This window comes from Paramisgurnus dabryanus, chromosome 14, assembly GCF_030506205.2.
Source record: "Paramisgurnus dabryanus chromosome 14, PD_genome_1.1, whole genome shotgun sequence".
In the NCBI taxonomy this organism is placed as follows: Eukaryota; Metazoa; Chordata; class Actinopteri; order Cypriniformes; family Cobitidae; genus Paramisgurnus; species Paramisgurnus dabryanus.
The window spans coordinates 25,827,198-25,846,463 of NC_133350.1; the positions used below are offsets into that span (position 1 = coordinate 25,827,198).

The 19,266-nt window shown below is 37.9% G+C and overlaps 1 protein-coding gene across 2 annotated transcripts in view; it reads right to left on the reverse strand.

Moving 5' to 3' along the window:
• Positions 1-7,742: 7,742 nt before the first annotated feature.
• LOC135719187 (bis(5'-adenosyl)-triphosphatase) overlaps positions 7,743-19,266 on the reverse strand; it is a 475,352-nt gene continuing 463,828 nt past the window's right edge. For both annotated transcript variants that reach the window (XM_065241774.1, XM_065241775.1), the window contains exons 7-8: positions 7,954-8,064; positions 7,743-7,829 (exon numbers count right to left, since the gene is read on the reverse strand). In XM_065241774.1, the coding sequence (XP_065097846.1) occupies positions 7,963-8,064 (102 nt within the window). In that variant the 3' untranslated portion in view covers positions 7,743-7,829; positions 7,954-7,962. The remainder of the gene's footprint in view (positions 7,830-7,953; positions 8,065-19,266) is intronic.

Consider the following 19,266-nt stretch of genomic DNA (forward strand, 5'->3'; position numbering starts at 1 on the left):
CCAAGGTAAACGATGACGCGAGTTATCGTCTCCAACGTAAATCTCTTTTCTTGGACTATACAACAAACACACAGATTGTAGGCAACTACTTCCTGGGATCGGTGATGTAGTAAAGACGGACATTATCATAATTCCTCCCTTGATATGTTAAAATGAGTCCAAAATTAAAAATAAAAGGTATGCATTGCAATTTGATTAAGCTTAAAAAATTTAAGGCAGCTAGTTTTTTTTTTACTTTGTACCAAGAGTGATCCATGGGGACAAAACATTTTTGGTGGGTTTCTAAAGTTTTAATTGGATTGTCTTTCTTTTCTACTAAAACATATTGCATTTGTTGGACGACTATCGTACGTATTTTACGAGGTGGCTAATTCATATGAATTCTTACAACCACATGTGTACATTTTTGTATGATTTGCCTTGACCCCTGTGACGTTAGGCAATTTGTAGGTATTTTACGAGGTGGCTAATTCATATGAATTCTTACAACCACATTTGTAAATTTTTGCATGATTTGCCTTGACACCTGTGACGTTAGGGTTAGGGGCGGGGTTATAAGTGGGGTTTTGTTGTTGTTTTTTATGATAATTGTACGTTTTTCCATGATTCACTTCAGCGTGCACATTACACTATTCAGGCATTTTAAGCAAATAACATAACCCATTTATTTATTAGGGTATAAAATTATATTTTGGGGTATAATTTTGCTATGATGACATGTACTGGGATAAGATTTTCAATTGTTAGGGTTAACCACCAGGATTAATTGCATTTTATTACACATTACACTATTTAGGCATTTAGGGCAAATAACGAACCCATTTATTTATTATATGATATAAACACAGCATACAAAACAGTCACAACTTTTAAAAAATAAACTTAAAATATACCAAGTGTACCGAGGTCAAATGATCGATTTATTTGAAGAAAAGATGCAAAAGTGATGACAATCCACTGTAAATATCAGATCCGGTGTACACTGATTCAAAAACTGCCATGATGCTTCGTCATCTATGATTGTGAAAAGGCATTGGCTCTCATGTGTCTTGCTTCATTACGTCAGCTAAGAATGTGAAGCGCTATTGGCTCTTGTGATCAACTATGTCATCCTGGTTTATGTTTGAATGAGATCTGACTGTGTGTTTTGATCATATATAGTAATCGTATGGCTTCAGTTCGCAAGGTTTGCAATGCGAATGGTTTAATACTTTATACTGTTTTATGCAATAAATACATCATAGCCCTGTCATAGCCCTTCCAAAACCAAACAAGCCTGCTGAAGACCCCAAATCCTACCGACCCATCTCACTGCTCTGCGTCCCATTCAAAATCATGGAGAGGCTGTTCTTTAATCGTATAGAGCCAATAGTGGACCCTCAACTCCCACGGGAACAAGCCGGCTTCCGGCGCGGTCGGTCAACAGTTGACCAGGTGACACTGCTCACCCAAGACATTGAGGACAGCTTTCAGGAAAAACCGAAGGCTGGAGTTGTGTTGCTTGATCTCACAGCTGCTTATGATATCGTCTGGCACCGCGGACTCCACCTAATGCTACTAAAGTTCATTCCCGACCAGCACATGGTGAAGTTCATCATTGAGATGGTGACGAACCGCAGCTTCACCTTAAAGACCAGTGACCGTCAATGCAGCAGTCTTAGAAGGCTGAGGAATGGTGTTCCGCAGGGTTCTGTCCTCGCACCGATGTTATTCAATATCTACATCCAGGACTTACCGGAAACAACATCCCAGAAATATGGTTACGCTGACGACCTGGCCATTAGGATGAGACGACAAACATGGGAGCAGATGCAGGCCAGCCTAAACCAGGACATGGACACCTTGGCAGCCTACCTGCGTGAGTGGCGTTTACAGCTCAGCATCGGCAAGACAGTTGCAGCAGCTTACCATTTGAACAACAGAATAACAAGCGCCTTGAGTTCCAACAAGCCCAACGCTACCTTGGCGTACGCCTGGATAGATCTTTAACATTTAAACAACACCTTGAAGAAGTGACGGCCAAAGTGTCATCAAGGGTCGCAATAATTCAACGCCTCGCTGGTACTAGCTGGGGGTGCAACTGCCAAGGTGCTTCGAATATCAACAGTAGCTCTTGTTTTCTCCACAGCTGAATACTGTGCTCCAGCCTGGTGCACAAGCCCACACGCCAAGAAAGTCGACACTGCCATAAACACCGCCTTTCGGATCATAACTGGTTGTCTGAAATCTACCCCTGTTTACCATCTGCCAATACAAGCAGGAATTGACCCTCGCTCTTGCAAGGAAAGCCCAAAGATACTACTGGCATATCCTGCACAATACCACCACAACAGCATTGCCACCTCATAGACTGAAGTCCCGCCACCCGTACAACAAGGCGGCACAAGATCTGCTCAGGTCTATCCCTGAGTACCTGTCCACAGAGGCATGGCTCGCGGCAGTCTGGAAGCAGGAATGGGAGTCAGCGGGCCCTCACGAATCCACCGTTACATCTTTGACCCTGGAGGCGGTCTTGAAGGAGAGGATCTGCCACGCCGGCAATGGACTCTGCTAAACCGCCTGCGAACTGGGGTTGGACGCTATAAAGCATCGATGAGGAAGTGGGGCCTGGAGGACAGAGCAGTGTGTGAGTGCGGGGAGACAGAGCAGACCGCTGAGCAGATAGTCACCATCTGTCCATTGTATAAACCACCCTCGGAGGCCGGCCTCTTCGATGTGGGACCTGAGATGAGAACGTGGCTGAGTTCTACTGAGCTGGACATTTGATGAGGACACACGAAAGAAGACAATAAATACCTGACTGTATTTTTACTTGCGTGTTGTGGTTTATATGGTTGAGTTTAGGGTTAGATGCTCCAAAATATCTTTAAAACCATAAATGTTTATGAAACTATTTCTACATTGACAAATTAATAAATTTAAATGTCTAATCTGATGTATAATGCAAAAACCTTAAAACGTAAAAACAGGTTGTAAAAGCTACAGCCGTAAGAGGACACAAATCCCTTAATACTGTACATCACTTTACGTCATAATGTGCTTGCACAACCTACCTATGTGGTCATGATTTTTGGAGGACAGTCTCGATAATCTCTTCATTGGTGTTCAGCAGAAGAAAGAAATGTGTACAGGTTTGGAACAATGTTAGGGTGAATAAATTATCACATAATTAAACATTTTTGGCTTCAGCTTTTTTCAATTACAAAGTATTGTAGTTGTGGACATCTACTGTACAGTGAAAGTTTCTTAGTTTTCTAGCTGAGCAATGCTAGTTTAAGGTTAATCAGTTGGATTACCAACTAAACACCACCACACAGACCTAAACCAGATCTGTGCATGAGATTTGTTTTAAACCCAACTTCTACAATATATTCATCTAGAGTGATTTATGCTTTCAGAGTTTTAAGGATGTTGGGAAAGGATGTTAAAAAGTGGACAGTGTTTGAAGAGAAGGAAGTGTTTGATGAATATCTTACTCGATTTAAGACTGTTGGTAAAGGCCTCAAAAACCTTATAAAAGTATCACAGAGCAGTCTCTAGTAGTGAAGTGATAAAACTCTTTTATGTCTCAGAACTCTCGGTCTCAACTGCTTCAACAACATATTTGGTAACATGCTCATTTCCTTCCTTTGATTATCAATGCTATTTCAAATCACATATGAGACAAGACTTAACATCCAGTATATGAAATCATCTCCACAGAATGTTTTCACTTTTGACACATAGTCAAGTAATAACGTAACAGCACATCCTTATATAACCCTGAAGGGCCTAGTTTCCAAGAAACTCGGTTTATCTCAGTTTGTACTTTCAATGTCATTTTGAGCTATTACCTGTCCTGAACCACAATAAAGACAGAGATGTATTTTTAAAGGCAGTCAGAAATGCAAATCTAGACAGGAATTTTGATTTAGTGTAACATCTTAGCTGCACTTAAATGACTTTCATGTAATATTATTATGCCTTAAGGACATTACAATATAATGTTATATGCATGTAGACTATAATAACAGAAATCTTAAGAGGTGCTTCATCCCTGCATTAGTGCATATTAAGCGTTTGCTGACAATCTATTGTAAATGGTCAAAATGGTCAGGGCGGTACTCTTTTAAAGGTCCAAATATGTATAATTGGGTACAAAGTTGGCACCAATATTGAGGTACTAATACAAAAGGGTACCGCCCCAGTGACAGCCCTCATCTTGCCAGCTAACCTGGTATGATAAGTCAGGTTAAAATACCTGCTCGACCTAGCTAAGACCAGTTTATTTTGCATTTTTGTAACAGGGAAGCAGGCCTTGGCATTAAAGGGATAGTTCGGCCGAAAATGATATTAAACCCATGATTTACTCACCCCCAAGCTGTCCGAGTTGCATATGTCCATCGTTTTTCAGACAAACACATTTTCGGATATTTTAGAAAATGTTTTAGATCTTTCAATTGATTAAATGTGATGTTACGGGGTCCACGACCTTCAAGTCCAAAAAAAGTGCGTCCATCCTTCACAAATTAAATCCAAACGGCTCCAGGATGATAAACAAAGGTCTTCTGAGGTTAATCCGTGCAGTGTTGTTGTAGAAATATCCGTATTTAAAACTTTATTAACGTAAATAAATACCTTACGGTAGTACCGCCATCTTAGACTCCTCTGTATTCAGGAGAGAGTATTAGCGTAGTGTACGCACTTTTCTTAGTGACGTATGACAAATTCGGAGGGCGGGGGCACAGACCAGCAGCAGAGTAACCTCCGTAGGCTGCGTAAGCTCTCATCCTGAATGCGGACGTGACTAAGATGGCGGCGCTACCGGAAGGTATTTGTTTTCGTTAATAAAGTTTTAAATATGGATATTTCTACAACAACACCGCGCGGATCACCACCAGAAGACCTTTGTTAATCATCCTGGAGCCGTTTGGATTTAATTTGTGAAGGATGGACGCACTTGAAGGTCGTGGACCCCGTAACATTACATTTAATTAACTGAAAGATCTAAAACATTTTCTAAAATATCCAAAAATGTGTTTGTCTGAAAAACAATGGACATATGCAACTCGGACAGCTTGAGGGTGAGTAAATCATGGGTTTAATATCGTTTTTGGCCGAACTATCCCTTTAACCCAGAGAAATAAGCTTCATATTATGGGTAACCTCTCCAATGTATTACATCAGCAACTACAGCCTACTCTACGCTATTGGTGTTAAACTGGGTGAATTTGTATCTCTGTTTTGCTAGTCATGATAGATTTCTTCACCGTTCGAAACCGTTACACACATCTCCTTAAAGAAATCCCCAGTGTATAATGAATGTTGCTTAAAATTCATGGGCCTTTTTACAACTTGATTACTCTGAAAGGCTGTGGGCTGGCAGACATTACCCTGTAAGAATTGTATTTCCTTTTCCAGATGAGTAAGCGACCAGTCAACACAGTTTTATTTCCACATTGATAAAATGATAAAAGTCATAATAGTCTGAAGCATTGGGACCACGGGCAGGGTAACTAACGCCACAGTTCACCAATCGAGGCTTATTTGTGGCAAACACAACATCTCTGTTCATTCTCATTGATGCTCTATCAACGGAAGCTGCAGTCTGCCGGTTCATTTTTCAATATTTGCGTAAACGGTTTTCATTAAAGGCAGTCTCTGGCTCTCCAGGCTTTGGAGCCTAAATCTGTGACAAATCTCCAGGATTTCATTATGCGTAAGAATATCGGTTAAAGCATGTGGCTCGTGTAAGGAGAGGTGTTCATTGTTTTCACTTTACCTAAACGGTCTTATTCAATGCACTAAAACTGGTATAAATCGATATGGATAGAAAAATTCTACTTGTGTAAAACATCGTTTTAGCTTGCTTACATGAGAAGAACGATCATTGCTCATGTTTAAACGGCACATAATATTTAAAATCCATGTTTATAATGTGTGTTTTTGAATCCCCATTTACTCTTTCACCGCCATTGACGAGATATCTCGTCAATTAAGAGAAAACGCTTCCCCGCCAATGACGAGATTTTCCGTCTTTCCGCAATACCGCTATTATCCACCAGCTGGCGCCCTTCCGCAACTTTTTAAACCCGGCAGTATTGCCCTATGGCAAGCGGCTGCATGTCCGTGTCTGTTTTAAAGATCGCTCTGAATGGGATCTCTATGAAAAGTCCGTCACAAAAATTCAATTATCAAAATGTGGTGTTTTTGCAGAAACCTACCCATATTCAAAAGCTGATTACAAAAGAACCACTGAAGGTAGGATGAAACGGGTTTTTTTTGTTTGAAAGCAGAGGGTCTGTTCTTTCACTTGGTATATTGTATGTTTATATATTTAAAGAAGAACATTTTCTGGAAGGCATTAAACTTTGGTGAAAATCATGAAAAACGGTGGCGCTGGCTGGCAACTTTTTTTTAAATCGCTGGCGGTGAAAGAGTTAAACCAATGCAGTCTCATTAGACTTGCTGTTCTGATTCTATTGTTAATGTGACATCACATTGTAGCACTAATGTGGCTAAAGATGCTATTTTCCAAGACTGTATTCACAAGAATCAGATCTGTTTTACATTACAATACATTATCATTACTACTAAGCAATAATTACACCAAAATACAACATACATTTTCAAAAGATGTTACTTAAATTCATTTGCTATAATCAACATCTTTAAATTTCATACGATCACGAGGAACAAAACCAAATTCAGACCTTTTTTCCAGCGATCTTGATCTGAGTTCTCATCAGCAACCGTTAAGATCGCACGTTCGTTATAGGCTAATATAAATTTGAATTCAAATATCGCGCCTCAAGAAGCTTTACGACACATTGCTTTACGGCAGTGATAAAAAAACTCATTGGTTCTTTGCGTGCTACGTGACATATTTGCGTCATTTCCGTTGGTGTATGTTTGAAATGTGAAATGCGCCTTGACAGCGGAAAACCGTATCAAAATTCTTTTGGATTAATAACTTTAATACTTCACTTTACTTCATAAACTCCAGAGAGGACCGCGGCTGCAGCAAATCATCCTTTTAACTACTTTTGGTACTGATTTTAATATTTGCATATAAATAAGTTGTTAATAAACTGTTTTGCGTAGGACTGCAGTGTCTTAAAATATCTTTTGAATGCTATATTGTTACTAAAATGTTCCTACTCATATCTGTTTGTTACGTTGCGTTATATAAAAAGAATAAATTACGCATTTAAACATTTTGTATATAAAGGGTTTGGGGTAAGGTTTGGGTTAGGGTTTAGGTGGTAACATATCGCTAAAATGGTTAAAGGGAAATTCTACAGCAAACTTTATGGAATGAAAGATACGTAAATGTTTTATGTTTTTAATAATGCTACGTTTAAATGTTGTAAATACGTCTACATTGTACATTTGAGTCTCTATTTAAACTTTCAAAAAATATGTTTTTTTTTTGTTTTTTAAAGTTACGTGAAAATACTACGTATTAACAATGAGATCAGGCTGGCCTTTTAGACATCCTATAATAAATGATCTTTGGGGTATTTTAAGATGAGACTTCACAGACCCGATCTAGTCACATCTAAGACTTATATAACATATTGTAAAAATGGGCATAATAAGTGCACATTTACTTGTCTTACTAATATTCATTCTAGTATATTTGTAGTCTACTTTTGTGATATTTTATTACACATGTAACACCCTACCTAAAAGACAATTACAAGAGTCTTTTTTGAAATACAAGGGTATATGATACATAAGAAATGAAAATCACACAGAAATGAAAAGAAAATCATTTTAATTTGATGTTTAACAGAAGAATATGATCAACTTGTTGATGTCGTCCATCTGAATAATAGTCGTCACTCCTGGTCAAATAACAAAAAAAAGTTATCAGTCATATTAAATGTGGATCTAAGTGTGCGCAGAAAGATCTTAACATAACGTTGTCTAATTCGGGAAATAGTAATAATCTTATAATGGCGTATTTACCTAAAGAGGTTAATTGAAAAGGTTATGCAATTCAGATGCTTCTTTGGCCATCTCCTCCTCTGATCTCCATTTGGAAGGAACATCTTCACCCTCCCGGTCATGTTTCTGGAGCTGCAAATTTAACACCAGTTAGTTTTTATGTCCATACATTAGTTATTAGTAATTAGGCAATAACCACTTTTATTATAGTATAGACTCGGGGTTATGGATTTGAATGAATCTCTTAAGCCAGTGGTTCTCAAACTGGTAGCATTGCATTGTGAGCGAATCTTTCCAACATGCGTCACATTTCCGGCTGACGTCAGAGGTATTCAGACCAATCACAATGTACAGATTAACTGGCCAATCAGGGACACAGCGCTTTTTAAATCAATGGGTTTTGTACAAAATCAAATCGCTGAGGAAGGCAGGGATATTTGGAGCAACAAAAATGTACGGTATGTGAAAAATAATGTGTTTTTTAACCATTCACCACGCGGACCAACCCATCCTCATGCCCGTGGCGTCAATATTTGACGCACTTGACCATGCGTCAATATGTTACGCGGAGGGTATACCTTTCGCGTCATTTTTTGACGAACTGGGGACTTCAATACTATTACGTCCGTTGCATTCTCTTTCCTATTTTCTTACCATTTTCGCGTCGGTTTAGGGTTAGATTTACATAATGACATCCCTACCCAAACCTAACTCTAACCCCAACGCCAGGTGACAACTGTGTCTAACCCCAACGCCAGGTGACAACTGTTTAAACTGTTTAATTTCGTGTACACTGTTTAATATGCGTAATCTAACCCTAAACCGGCGCGAAAATGGTAAGAAAATAGGAAAGAGAATGCAACGGACGTAATAGTATTGAAGTCCCCAGTTCGTCAAAAAATGACGCGAAAGGTATACCCTCTGCGTAACATATTGACGCATGGTCAAGTGCGTCAAATATTGACGCCATGGGCATGAGGATGTGTAGCGCGGACACATTGAATTATACCAAATACACAAAATAACGCTGTTTTTAGCAATGAAATAGGTGCACTTCATGATTTGGAAAGTGTCTAGTCATGCTATTATGCATTACTCACCAGATAATTACACATTAAGTGATTTATAATAGTTTAATATATAGCATCTCCTCACTAGTCAAAAAAGTAGACCAAACTTAAAAAAATTACAAGGTGGCAACTAAGTTTTCACAACATCCTAACCTTATAGCAATGCTGTGAAATGTAGCCACAGCATGTTTGTGTTATGGCAATGGGTACTTTTTCTCAGACAAATATATAAAATATAGGTATTTGTAGTTGTGTATGCTTGAGTTGAAATGGATGTCTTTGTAAATATCGTCAGTGGGGTATATGAGAGCAGATATACAGTACAAACTAAACACTTTAGCTTATAACCAGATGTAAATATAATTCCCTACAATTTAAACACATTTTCTGTGTCATCAACACTGTCACCAAATCTAAAGCCAGCTGAGAAAGGACACATTCACTATTGTAAATATAGATGCTCTCGGTTCAAGATGCTCAAGTGAGGTGAAGAGGTGACAGACCTTTATAGATCTTCACGAGTGCTTTGAAGTGCTTTTATCTTTATTTTTCTTCCTTTTGATATCAAATATAAGTACACACAAGGTTGCAGCAGATGTAAGAAATGGCCAAGACAATTTTACTCTGCAATAAATATGAAATATCTATAGAGAGAAACATATATTGCATTGGCCATAATGTTTCTCTATTCATTCACAATTCACAGACTCACAAACAACACGTTTCTTCCGGACGTTAATGGAGTCAATAGATTGATAATGCATGATGATAATATCAAATGAGATGATTCTGACAAGTATTCTGTCATTTGTATTTTAAAACTCAGTTTAAAGAAAATGTATTTTAGAAACATCAGTGGAAAGTGATTCAGAATAAGGACGTATACTAATCTTAGGTTTAAAAGCACTGAGATGAGAGGTTGAAGATGTATTGCAGTCACACACGTTAGATTAGTCAGAATTTACTCTCGGTTGCATTATTTTAAAATGAAAAATATTACAATTGTAAACATTTGAACATTAAACAATTCAAATTAAACAATTTAAAACATCTGCATTACATTTAATGTGTGCTATTTGTTCAGTATATACATTGATAAAACCTTTGATATGTTTGTAAGTAGGCTTTAAATAATTTTGTAATCCTAAATCTTACAACCCTATTGACCCCAAAACTGATTATTCAAAAGGAAATTTTTGTGGAAATATTATCAGTAAATTCTTTACTTGTTTACTTATCGAGCTCAATAGGCTTTATGCCCAGCTGCACTACTTCCTGAACTTCAGCCAGCTCCTTGTTTCCTGTCTTCCATTATTGGACAAACTGATTAATCCAGGTGTGTCTGATTATTGTTGTTGTGACTACTGAGGTCAGGCACACCTGGATTAATCAGTCTGTTTGTGACTACTGAGGTCAGGCACACCTGGATTAATCAGTTTGTCCAATAATGGCAGACAGGAAACAAGGAGCTGGCTGAAGTTCAGGAAGTAGTGCAGCTGGGCATAAAGCCTAGCTTATGCTTGCAACACAAAGGTTGTGTGTTTAATGCCCAGGGAACCCATACTGATAAAATGTATAGCTTAAATATTATTCTGAATAAAAGCCTCTGATAAAGGCACAAATGTAAAGTCTTTCTATGAAGCAAAATAAAAATTTTTTAAGTAAACCGTTAACCCTGTTACCTTTCTGAAGGCGTGTTTATATCCCATCATAATGTCAAAATTTATGAACTCATCATGAGATGGCACTAACAAAACGTTTATAATCTTACACAAATTACAGTTTCATTGAAAGGTCCAGATGTGATCTGATATACACTGTATACTGGGGAAAAGGCTCGGACATGACTTCCTCCAGTTTAGATCATGTAGAAAACCAAAATGTTAACTCTTTGTGAACAAACCGTCACTGTTATACATGGTTACGTTTCAACAGCTATAGGCCTTTTTAAGAAAAACATAGAAATCCATGCAGCTGAGTTTGTCAGAGTTACTTATCATCCCCGTTGCTCGCTGTCTGTCTGGATTTGTTCTCTTTCTTAAAGACAAACGCTGCACGATCTATGAATTAGTTCCTTCCTTCTATCATCTTTCGGCATCATAGCACCCCGTGGTTTCCCTTGGGCATATATCAATGCATCCATAAGATGAACTTGGGGTAGAGAAGTGTTTTGGATGGGGTTGGGATCTACTTTTCTATTTGTTCCTGGAGCTTGTAAAGCTAAACAGAAAACCGCTCCTCGGATCTGAGCGATTCAGAACGACACATCAAGAGTAAATGCTCGTCGGTATCACATTTTTGCCGAGAGCGGAGAACTGAGGGGAGGAAGTTCCTGGAAAAGAGCGCAGCTGCTACGAGCGCCAACATCACAGCAGATCATGTAACAATAACAAGAATTTGTTTAGAAGCATTTAATTTTTCCTTGCAACATTACAAAGCATTGGCATTGAATCTGCTGTTATATATATATACAAATATATCTACTATCAAATCATCCATCCATCTTTTGTCCCTTTTTTGGAAGTCATGTCAGCACCAAGCCTGATTGGGTTTTATTGCCAGGCCAAGTTGCTGATATTAACTTCCCCACCAGCCATTTTTAAACAAACCAGCATTTTTTGTGATTTTGACAAAATGCCTTCCAGGAAAATAAGAATAATATTATTCTTCTATATATATATGTACAATATATCAAATGAAAGAACAGACCCTCTGCTTTCAAACAAACAAAAAACAAACAAAATGGAAAAAACGTTTCATCCTATCTTCATTTATTCTCTTTTTATAACCTCTTAAATATGGGTAGGTTTCTTCAAAAAATATAAAATTTTGAGCAAAAAAGCTGAAATAATTGAATTTTTGTAAAGGAATGTTGTTAGAGATCAGATTTAGAATGATTATCAAAACATACATGGAGTTTAAAATTAATTAAATCAGTTTTTGCTTTAGTTTTTTATAAATTGTGTAAGAGCACCATCTAGTGGATAATAGTGTAATTACAGATTACCATAAAAACTCGTCAGGAAAGCTCATTGGAAGGGAAATGTTTTCTCCTAATTGACATAATAGATAATTCGTCAATGGCAGGTAAACAGTTAAAAACAAGACTGGTAAAATGCATTTTATAAAACGGCCCATTCTGGTTCTTCATTCTGATTGGTTGAAACGCGTTCAAAGCCGTGATAACATATTCAGGTAAACCCACGGTTCAGACCACATTACATAAGTATCACTGCGCCACCACTATTGCAACATACTGATTTATGAAAATAAACACCACAGTCTTTAATCATATTTTAAATTTTTATTCAAATTAAACTGCTAGGATAGTGCAAGTCGATTAGACATGGCATGCATATGACTATAAATTAGTAACAAACACAACAAATCTACTTAACAGACAAGCCTGTTTTACTCTGAAAAAAAAATGACTTTCTTACTGAGTATTTTTGTTTTGTTTTCAGTACAAATATAAAAAAATTCTTAAATCAAGATGCATTTTCTTGATGAGCAAAATGACCTAAGAAAATAAATCTAGTTTTAGACAAAAATGTTTCTTGAAGTAAGTGTTAAAAAAAAAAAGAAGAAAAATTACACCATTAGCAGATTTTTTGTTTGTTTTAAGCACAAGTTTTATGTTTTTTGTCTAAATAGTCTTTTTCTCTTAGGTCATTTTGCTTATCAAGAAAATGCATCTTAATTTAAGAATTTTTAGATATTTCTACTTAAAACGAGATAAAAATATTAAGTAAGAAAGCCATTATTTTGCAGTGTACATGTCTGTAACCTTGTCTCAAAGGTTTGGTTGGTTCAGCCTGATCTCACAAAAAATTCGTACATATTTTATGAGTTGGCTAATTTTTATGAATTCATATGAAGTGATCATACAAAAACATACCATCATCATAAAAAAACAATAACGAAACAACAGCCCTGACCCCAACTTCACAGGGGCAAAAGCAAATCGAAAATACGTACAAATTGCTAGGAGATAGCATTGGTTGGTTAGCAGGGCCCCAGTAAGCCTTTGCTCGTAGATGCCAAACATTTCCCATCTAGGGTCAAAAAGCAGCTTTGCGTATTGGGCCATAGTCCATTTGGATTTAATTTCAACATTTACATTGATAAACTTTCGACATTTTAATAATTTCTGAATGTTGCAGACAAATATTTTATTCCATTTATTCACCAGATAGCATGCCACCAAATTTTGATTGCCATCAAAGTTTTTGTTTAAACCAATACACATGCCATTTTACCTAACAAAATCATTATAAATACTTTGATTGTTCTATTAATTTAATTATTTTCATATTCATTTTTTTAAACTTTCTATTTTTCTAGCAGGTAAATCCATCACTTTCCAGTTGACTACACCTGGGACACTGCATGTTTTTGTCCTGCTGTCAGAACTGTTCCAATGTCATTTTCTTACAGCTTTTTGAACAGTCACATGACATTTGCAGCTCACGTGTTGAGTTGAGTGCCCATGAGCGAAGACAGCAGAATTCAGTCTCTCCAGGTATTATACTTTATTGGGTGATATGCAGAAACATAAAGCAGAATTATTCCATCACGTCCAATCTCTTCAGAGAGACAGGCAAAAATTCCAGTATCTGTCCATCATGAGCATTCATGGCGGCCCGCTGTCTGGATTCCTAACTGACTCTGTTCTGTGACTCCAGCATCACTTGAGGGACCCAGTCAAATGTTTGTGACATGCACCACTACATCATACCGGCACGTGAGGAGCTCTGCGGGAATACTGCGGAATCACATTTGCAGTATGGCTTGCTGCTTGGGAATGTTAGGAATAAGACAGCTTCTAAGGTAAAGCTCAATAAAAAAGCAAAGAATAATAATAATAATTGGGTGATGGCCAGACATTGATATCTATACGTAGTGTATAACCTATGAGGATTGTGTGATTTTTATCAGTTTAATCAAATGGCTTAGTTATACTTATCAGTGTTCATTATATAACGCTTAGTATTTTAACATCAAAAAAGACATACTTCTTCTTTAAAGTCATTGACAGAAGATCTTAAATGATATTAATGGCCCAAGATCTCATTCTTTACCGAAGACAGTGTGCAATGGCAGAATAATCATTTGGATTCATCTTCAAATGCCTTTCATCTATGTAGTTATTACCCAATTATCAAAGAGCTTTTGATCACACATTCAACAAATCAAAAGAATAGATAAAACTAAAATGTGACTTTGAATTTGATTATCTGATTTTTCAAAATAGTTAGATTATAAAAAAAATATATATATAAAAGAAAAACCGAGGTCATTTAATACCGTGGTTTTGATATTTTTTCATTTTTGAAGTTTAGCATAACTTGTTCATTCATAAACTGGGATGCGTGACAAATCTAAAAAGGCCCTTTAGTCAGAACCTCCCCAAACAGATACACAAAGGTACAAACGTTGTCACTGCGGCGGTACCTTTTCAAAAAGTACACTTTTGTATCCAAAAGGTACATATTGGTAACTCCAAAGGTAGTCGCTTGTGAATATAACAGTTTCATGACGACAAGAATGAGCCAGATACAGCTGCATAGATGTCTAAACAGGCACGTTTTCATTTACCCTAAGGACAAATGCAAAGCTTCTCACCAAAGCCCCCACCATTGCACCCAGCTGCAAATGGTACATCCGGTGCTTGCCGATAAGCCTGTGACACTGGCAGAAAGATCACCACCTAGTGTAAGACAACCGCATAAGGCACGTGTTTGAGGGTCTGGCCCTTGGCTTATGCTAATGTATGAATTTATGTGCTCATTAAAAGACACATTAATGCAGAATAGGGAACATAATGGGTTTTGCTACTGCTTCTTGACATTTAACACAGCCGAGCAATGAAAGGGCTACATCTTGACTATCTCGCCGCCTCTTGACACCAAGACCTTAAGTCGCATTCAGCGGCGTATGAACGTGACATGGAAGGTCATCGTATAATTACAACAGAACAAAAAGAAATTTAGAGGACAGAAACGGGAGGAAAATTGAATAATTGATTACACGAAATGTGCTTATCTGGGCCCGCTTGAAGAATTATTGGCAGAACGAGAAGTTATCAACAGTAAATTATACTGCAAGAAGAATGTAATAGAAATGTAATTGTTGTATATCTTAACAACTTGCCTAGGTCATGCAACATCAAAATAAAGTTTTTTATTATATTTTGGATGGAAAAATGAAGCCAATTTTATCTTCGCAGTGTAGCTGTCAGGTTCGACATCATTTGTGAGGTGAATGTGGACCTCTGCGCTCGTGAGACGTTTGACGTGTAGTTATTACAGCGCGACCTGCTGAAATTGAAAAGCGTACATGTACTTGGCAATTACATTTAACAATCTATAATCAACAGAAGAACAGGTATGCAATTCATAACTCAAAAACAAAGATAGCAAAAATCAGAACATCTATTTTTATCAGACGACTTTCCTTGACAGTGCTGACAGTGAGCAAAAGGGAGGTACTTCTTCACTGTTTCCTCCTGCTTTCAGGGACGCCGCGACTTTGGACGTTCTTCACACCCCTCTGGATACCAGCGCTTTGTTACATGGTCACTGCACACTGACATCCCGACTGTGGGGTGCAGCCGCACAGGAACAAGGACCAGGACTGGAGATGTCGTACAGACTTCTGCCACACATCTTTCTCACTTCCGATGGAAGCCATCTTAATGGCATGTAAATACATTTCAACAGCTGGTGTTGTAATTACCAGGCAAAAATGATATTCCCTAGACTGCCGGAGAAAGGTCCCTTGGTTGAAAACTTGTCAAAGCGTATCTGTTTTCTCAGCAATACTGATGAAGCCAGAGAAATGCTGTAATGTGGGCTCATTAAATAGAATACCAAGGAAACGGAGCACTCTGATTGGATGTATGAATTGTTTTAACTGTCATGTGATTTTTCTACTTTGAGGAGGAAACTATAATGAAGGAAAGCATGCCTTTGCTGTGTCCCACTGTGTTCACTGTGCATTTAAACTACACCCATGAACTTAAAGGGACACTCCACTTTTTTAAAATATGCAATTTTCCAGCTCCCCTAGAGTCAAACATTCGATTTTTAGTCCCGATCTCCGGGTCTGGCAGTACAAATTTTAGCATAGCTTAACATAATCCATTGAATCTGATTAGACCATTAGCATGGCTGCAGAAGGCGCAATGATATTACGCAGCACCCGAAAATAGTCCCCCTTGGTATCTTTCAATAGCAGGGGACTATTTTGGGGCTCAGCGTAATATCATTGCACCTCCTGCAGCCATGTTACGGCAGCAAAGTCCTTGATATTTATGCTGCATTCGGATCAGGAGCAGTAGAGGCGTCAAGCGTGAGTGATTTCAATGTGAAGACACGTTGACGCGTGTCTGGAGGTCTCGCGGCGCGAATGAGGCGTGTAACGCGGCTCGTTAGAGAGGATTACGTCTCTTTCGCGCATCTACTTCGCGCAAATTGAGTGTTTCCGCCAGAAACGCGCGAGTTGAATAATTTTAACTTGGAAAAATGCGCAACTTTAACCAATCAGGAGCTTGCTTTAGTAGTAACGTGAATACAGAAAACGAGCAGAGTCGCAGAAGCCCCTCCCATGACGTGAATTTCCGTGTGAATGTCTCGATAACTAGAATTCCATGTGTGGCTTTCGAAAGTGAATGAAGCGAGTAAACTCAAAATGTTCAAGCAGCAAACTAGACAAGGTAGACGTGAATTTGATGCCTCAAACGCAGCTGGTGTGAACCCACGGTTACACCAGAATGAGAGTATAGTTCCTAGCCATATCGACCTAGAAAATTGCAACTTTTAATTTTCTGTCGGTCTTAGTACATGATACAGAAGAGTCAAGTTTTAAATAGGAAAAATATCAAAACTCTTTGGTTATTTTTTAGCGTGATGCTAATGGTCTAATCAGAATGAATTATGCTAAGCTATGCTAACAGTGGTAGCGCCAGACCCAGAGATCAGCTGAATGGATTCCAAAACGGTAAAAATCAAATGTTTAATTCTAGGGGAGCTGGAAAATGAACATATTTTTTAAATGATAACTTTATAGTAGAAAATACTTTATCTAACATATCTGATTTTATCTGATAAAGTTTTAAAAAGTGGGACATCAGGGTGTACTCTATATTGGAAAGAATTAAGAATTCAGAATTAGGATTGCTGAACATTCACTGCGCAGGGCAAGGAAAACGACAATTCAGGGTAACACAGCCAAAATGACCGAGCTAGGGTCAGATAACAGATTTTGCGCACTACTATTTGTCTATACAGTATGCATAACAATAACCTGGCAAGTCAATTTAAAGTAAATTAATATATGAGTTTATTTTTTTCCTCCCTGTAAACTGCTTTTATTATTTATACACAGAAATAAACAAGAACTTTTCAGAACAAAGTCAATCTTCCATGAATTTTCCTTAATAATGGTGTTAGATCTCATGATTTGTTTAACTGCTTTAGAGTTTTATGACCTTTTATGATGCTTACGGCTTAAGAGAGGTAATAAAATAATGCCTTTAGTATTCTGATCCAACATTTGTACGATTCACTGCTACACTTTTTATGTTTTTGGTCTAAAGTGGATATTTGTTTCTAAAATAAAGTATCTATATTTAATAACTGACATTTTAATGGTATTGTATTTGAATGGGATGTATTGTATGGACAAAGTCCTCCTCTAAAACTGGGTCAGAGAAACAATATCTCACAATGAGAGAAATTGGACATGATTAACCCAACCTAACCCCATTTTCTTCTCTGATGACCTGTTTCACACCATATCGGAAGATTATGACCCTTGAGGTTGGCGGGACATGTTTTTGTTTAATGCTGATCCCGAGTGGAAACGAGTTGAAGATCACACTTGCAACCTCCTGGTAACAGTTTCTTAAAGTAGCTGGAGGTAATCACTGGTTAAACTCTTTATCACTAGTAAGGTTCCATTCAAACATGAAGTGAATCTTTTCAAGGTTCATGAAAACAGAAAACAAAACTAATGCGAATTAGGTGCTTTTCCATACCATTATTTTTTTAGACGATAACAGGGGTATTGGTAACCTAGTACAGTAAACAAAACAAGGCAATAAGCCAGGGTCGAAACAAAAGGTCAGTGACAGAAAATCCAGTCCATTTCAACAGAACATGCAAAAAATGGCTTTCTTAATTAGTATTTTTTTCTTGTTTTAAGTAAAAATATCTAAAAATTCTTAAATCAAGATGCATTGTATGAAAATAAGTCTAGTTTTTAGACAAACATATTGGGCCCTATCTTGCACCCAGCGCAATTGACTTTGTCAGTGACGCATGTATCATTCGTATTTTGCGCCGGCGCACAGCGGGGTTTTTCCCTCCACAGATGCACGTCAGCAAACTAGGGAATGAACTTGCGCTCCCTGGGCGGTTCAGCGAAAAAAGGAGGCGTGTTGCGGCGCAAACCATCTCTTATGCTATTTTGCCGTTTCAAAAAACAATTGCGCTACTAACCAAAAAAAACTAGTCTAAAGTCAGTGGCGCGTTGCGCGTGGTTCATTATGCTATTTTAAGGGCGCATGCTTGACCATAATGTATAGCGTGCACAACGCGCATACACTTTGCTTATCTAATCTACACAGATGCAACAGTTATTTTTGCAAATCATAAATTGTTACACTTAAAAATATTAATACACGAGATAAGGGGAATCATAGTGGTGAGCATTGTGGTGATAGTTTTTATTTATTCTCATGCAAATAACGATTAAAATATTTTCATAACTTTGTTGTGTGGCTGTATTACGTTTAATTTATGTAAATAATAGTTAAAATGTTTTCATAAGAAACCTTAATGTATATGAACTTGATTTGTAAGAGTACTTTGGGGTTGGACCTTGCTTGCGTTTCTTGGGTCCGATTTCAAAGCCCCCAAACCCTTTCAGCGGACGCAGCGATGTCCTCTGCTGGCGTCAAGTCCTGAGGCAGATCCACCTCCCGTTACACGGCGTGCCCGATTTATGCTGGCAAGCGTGGGATTCCCCCGTACAAGGACGTCGGTCTCCTCGGCTGTGAACCGCTCCTGGCGTGCGCCTGGTAAATCCGTCATAATAATAGCAACCCACCATGGAACTTGCGCCCTTGCGTTTAAAGGGAATGTTGGCTAGCGTTCTGATTGGTTTATTTGACGTTACGCCCAAACCACACCTATGAATAATGAACCTACTTCAGACCAACCCCTTATTGATTTGCGCCCGGCGCAAGAGTTATTTCTCA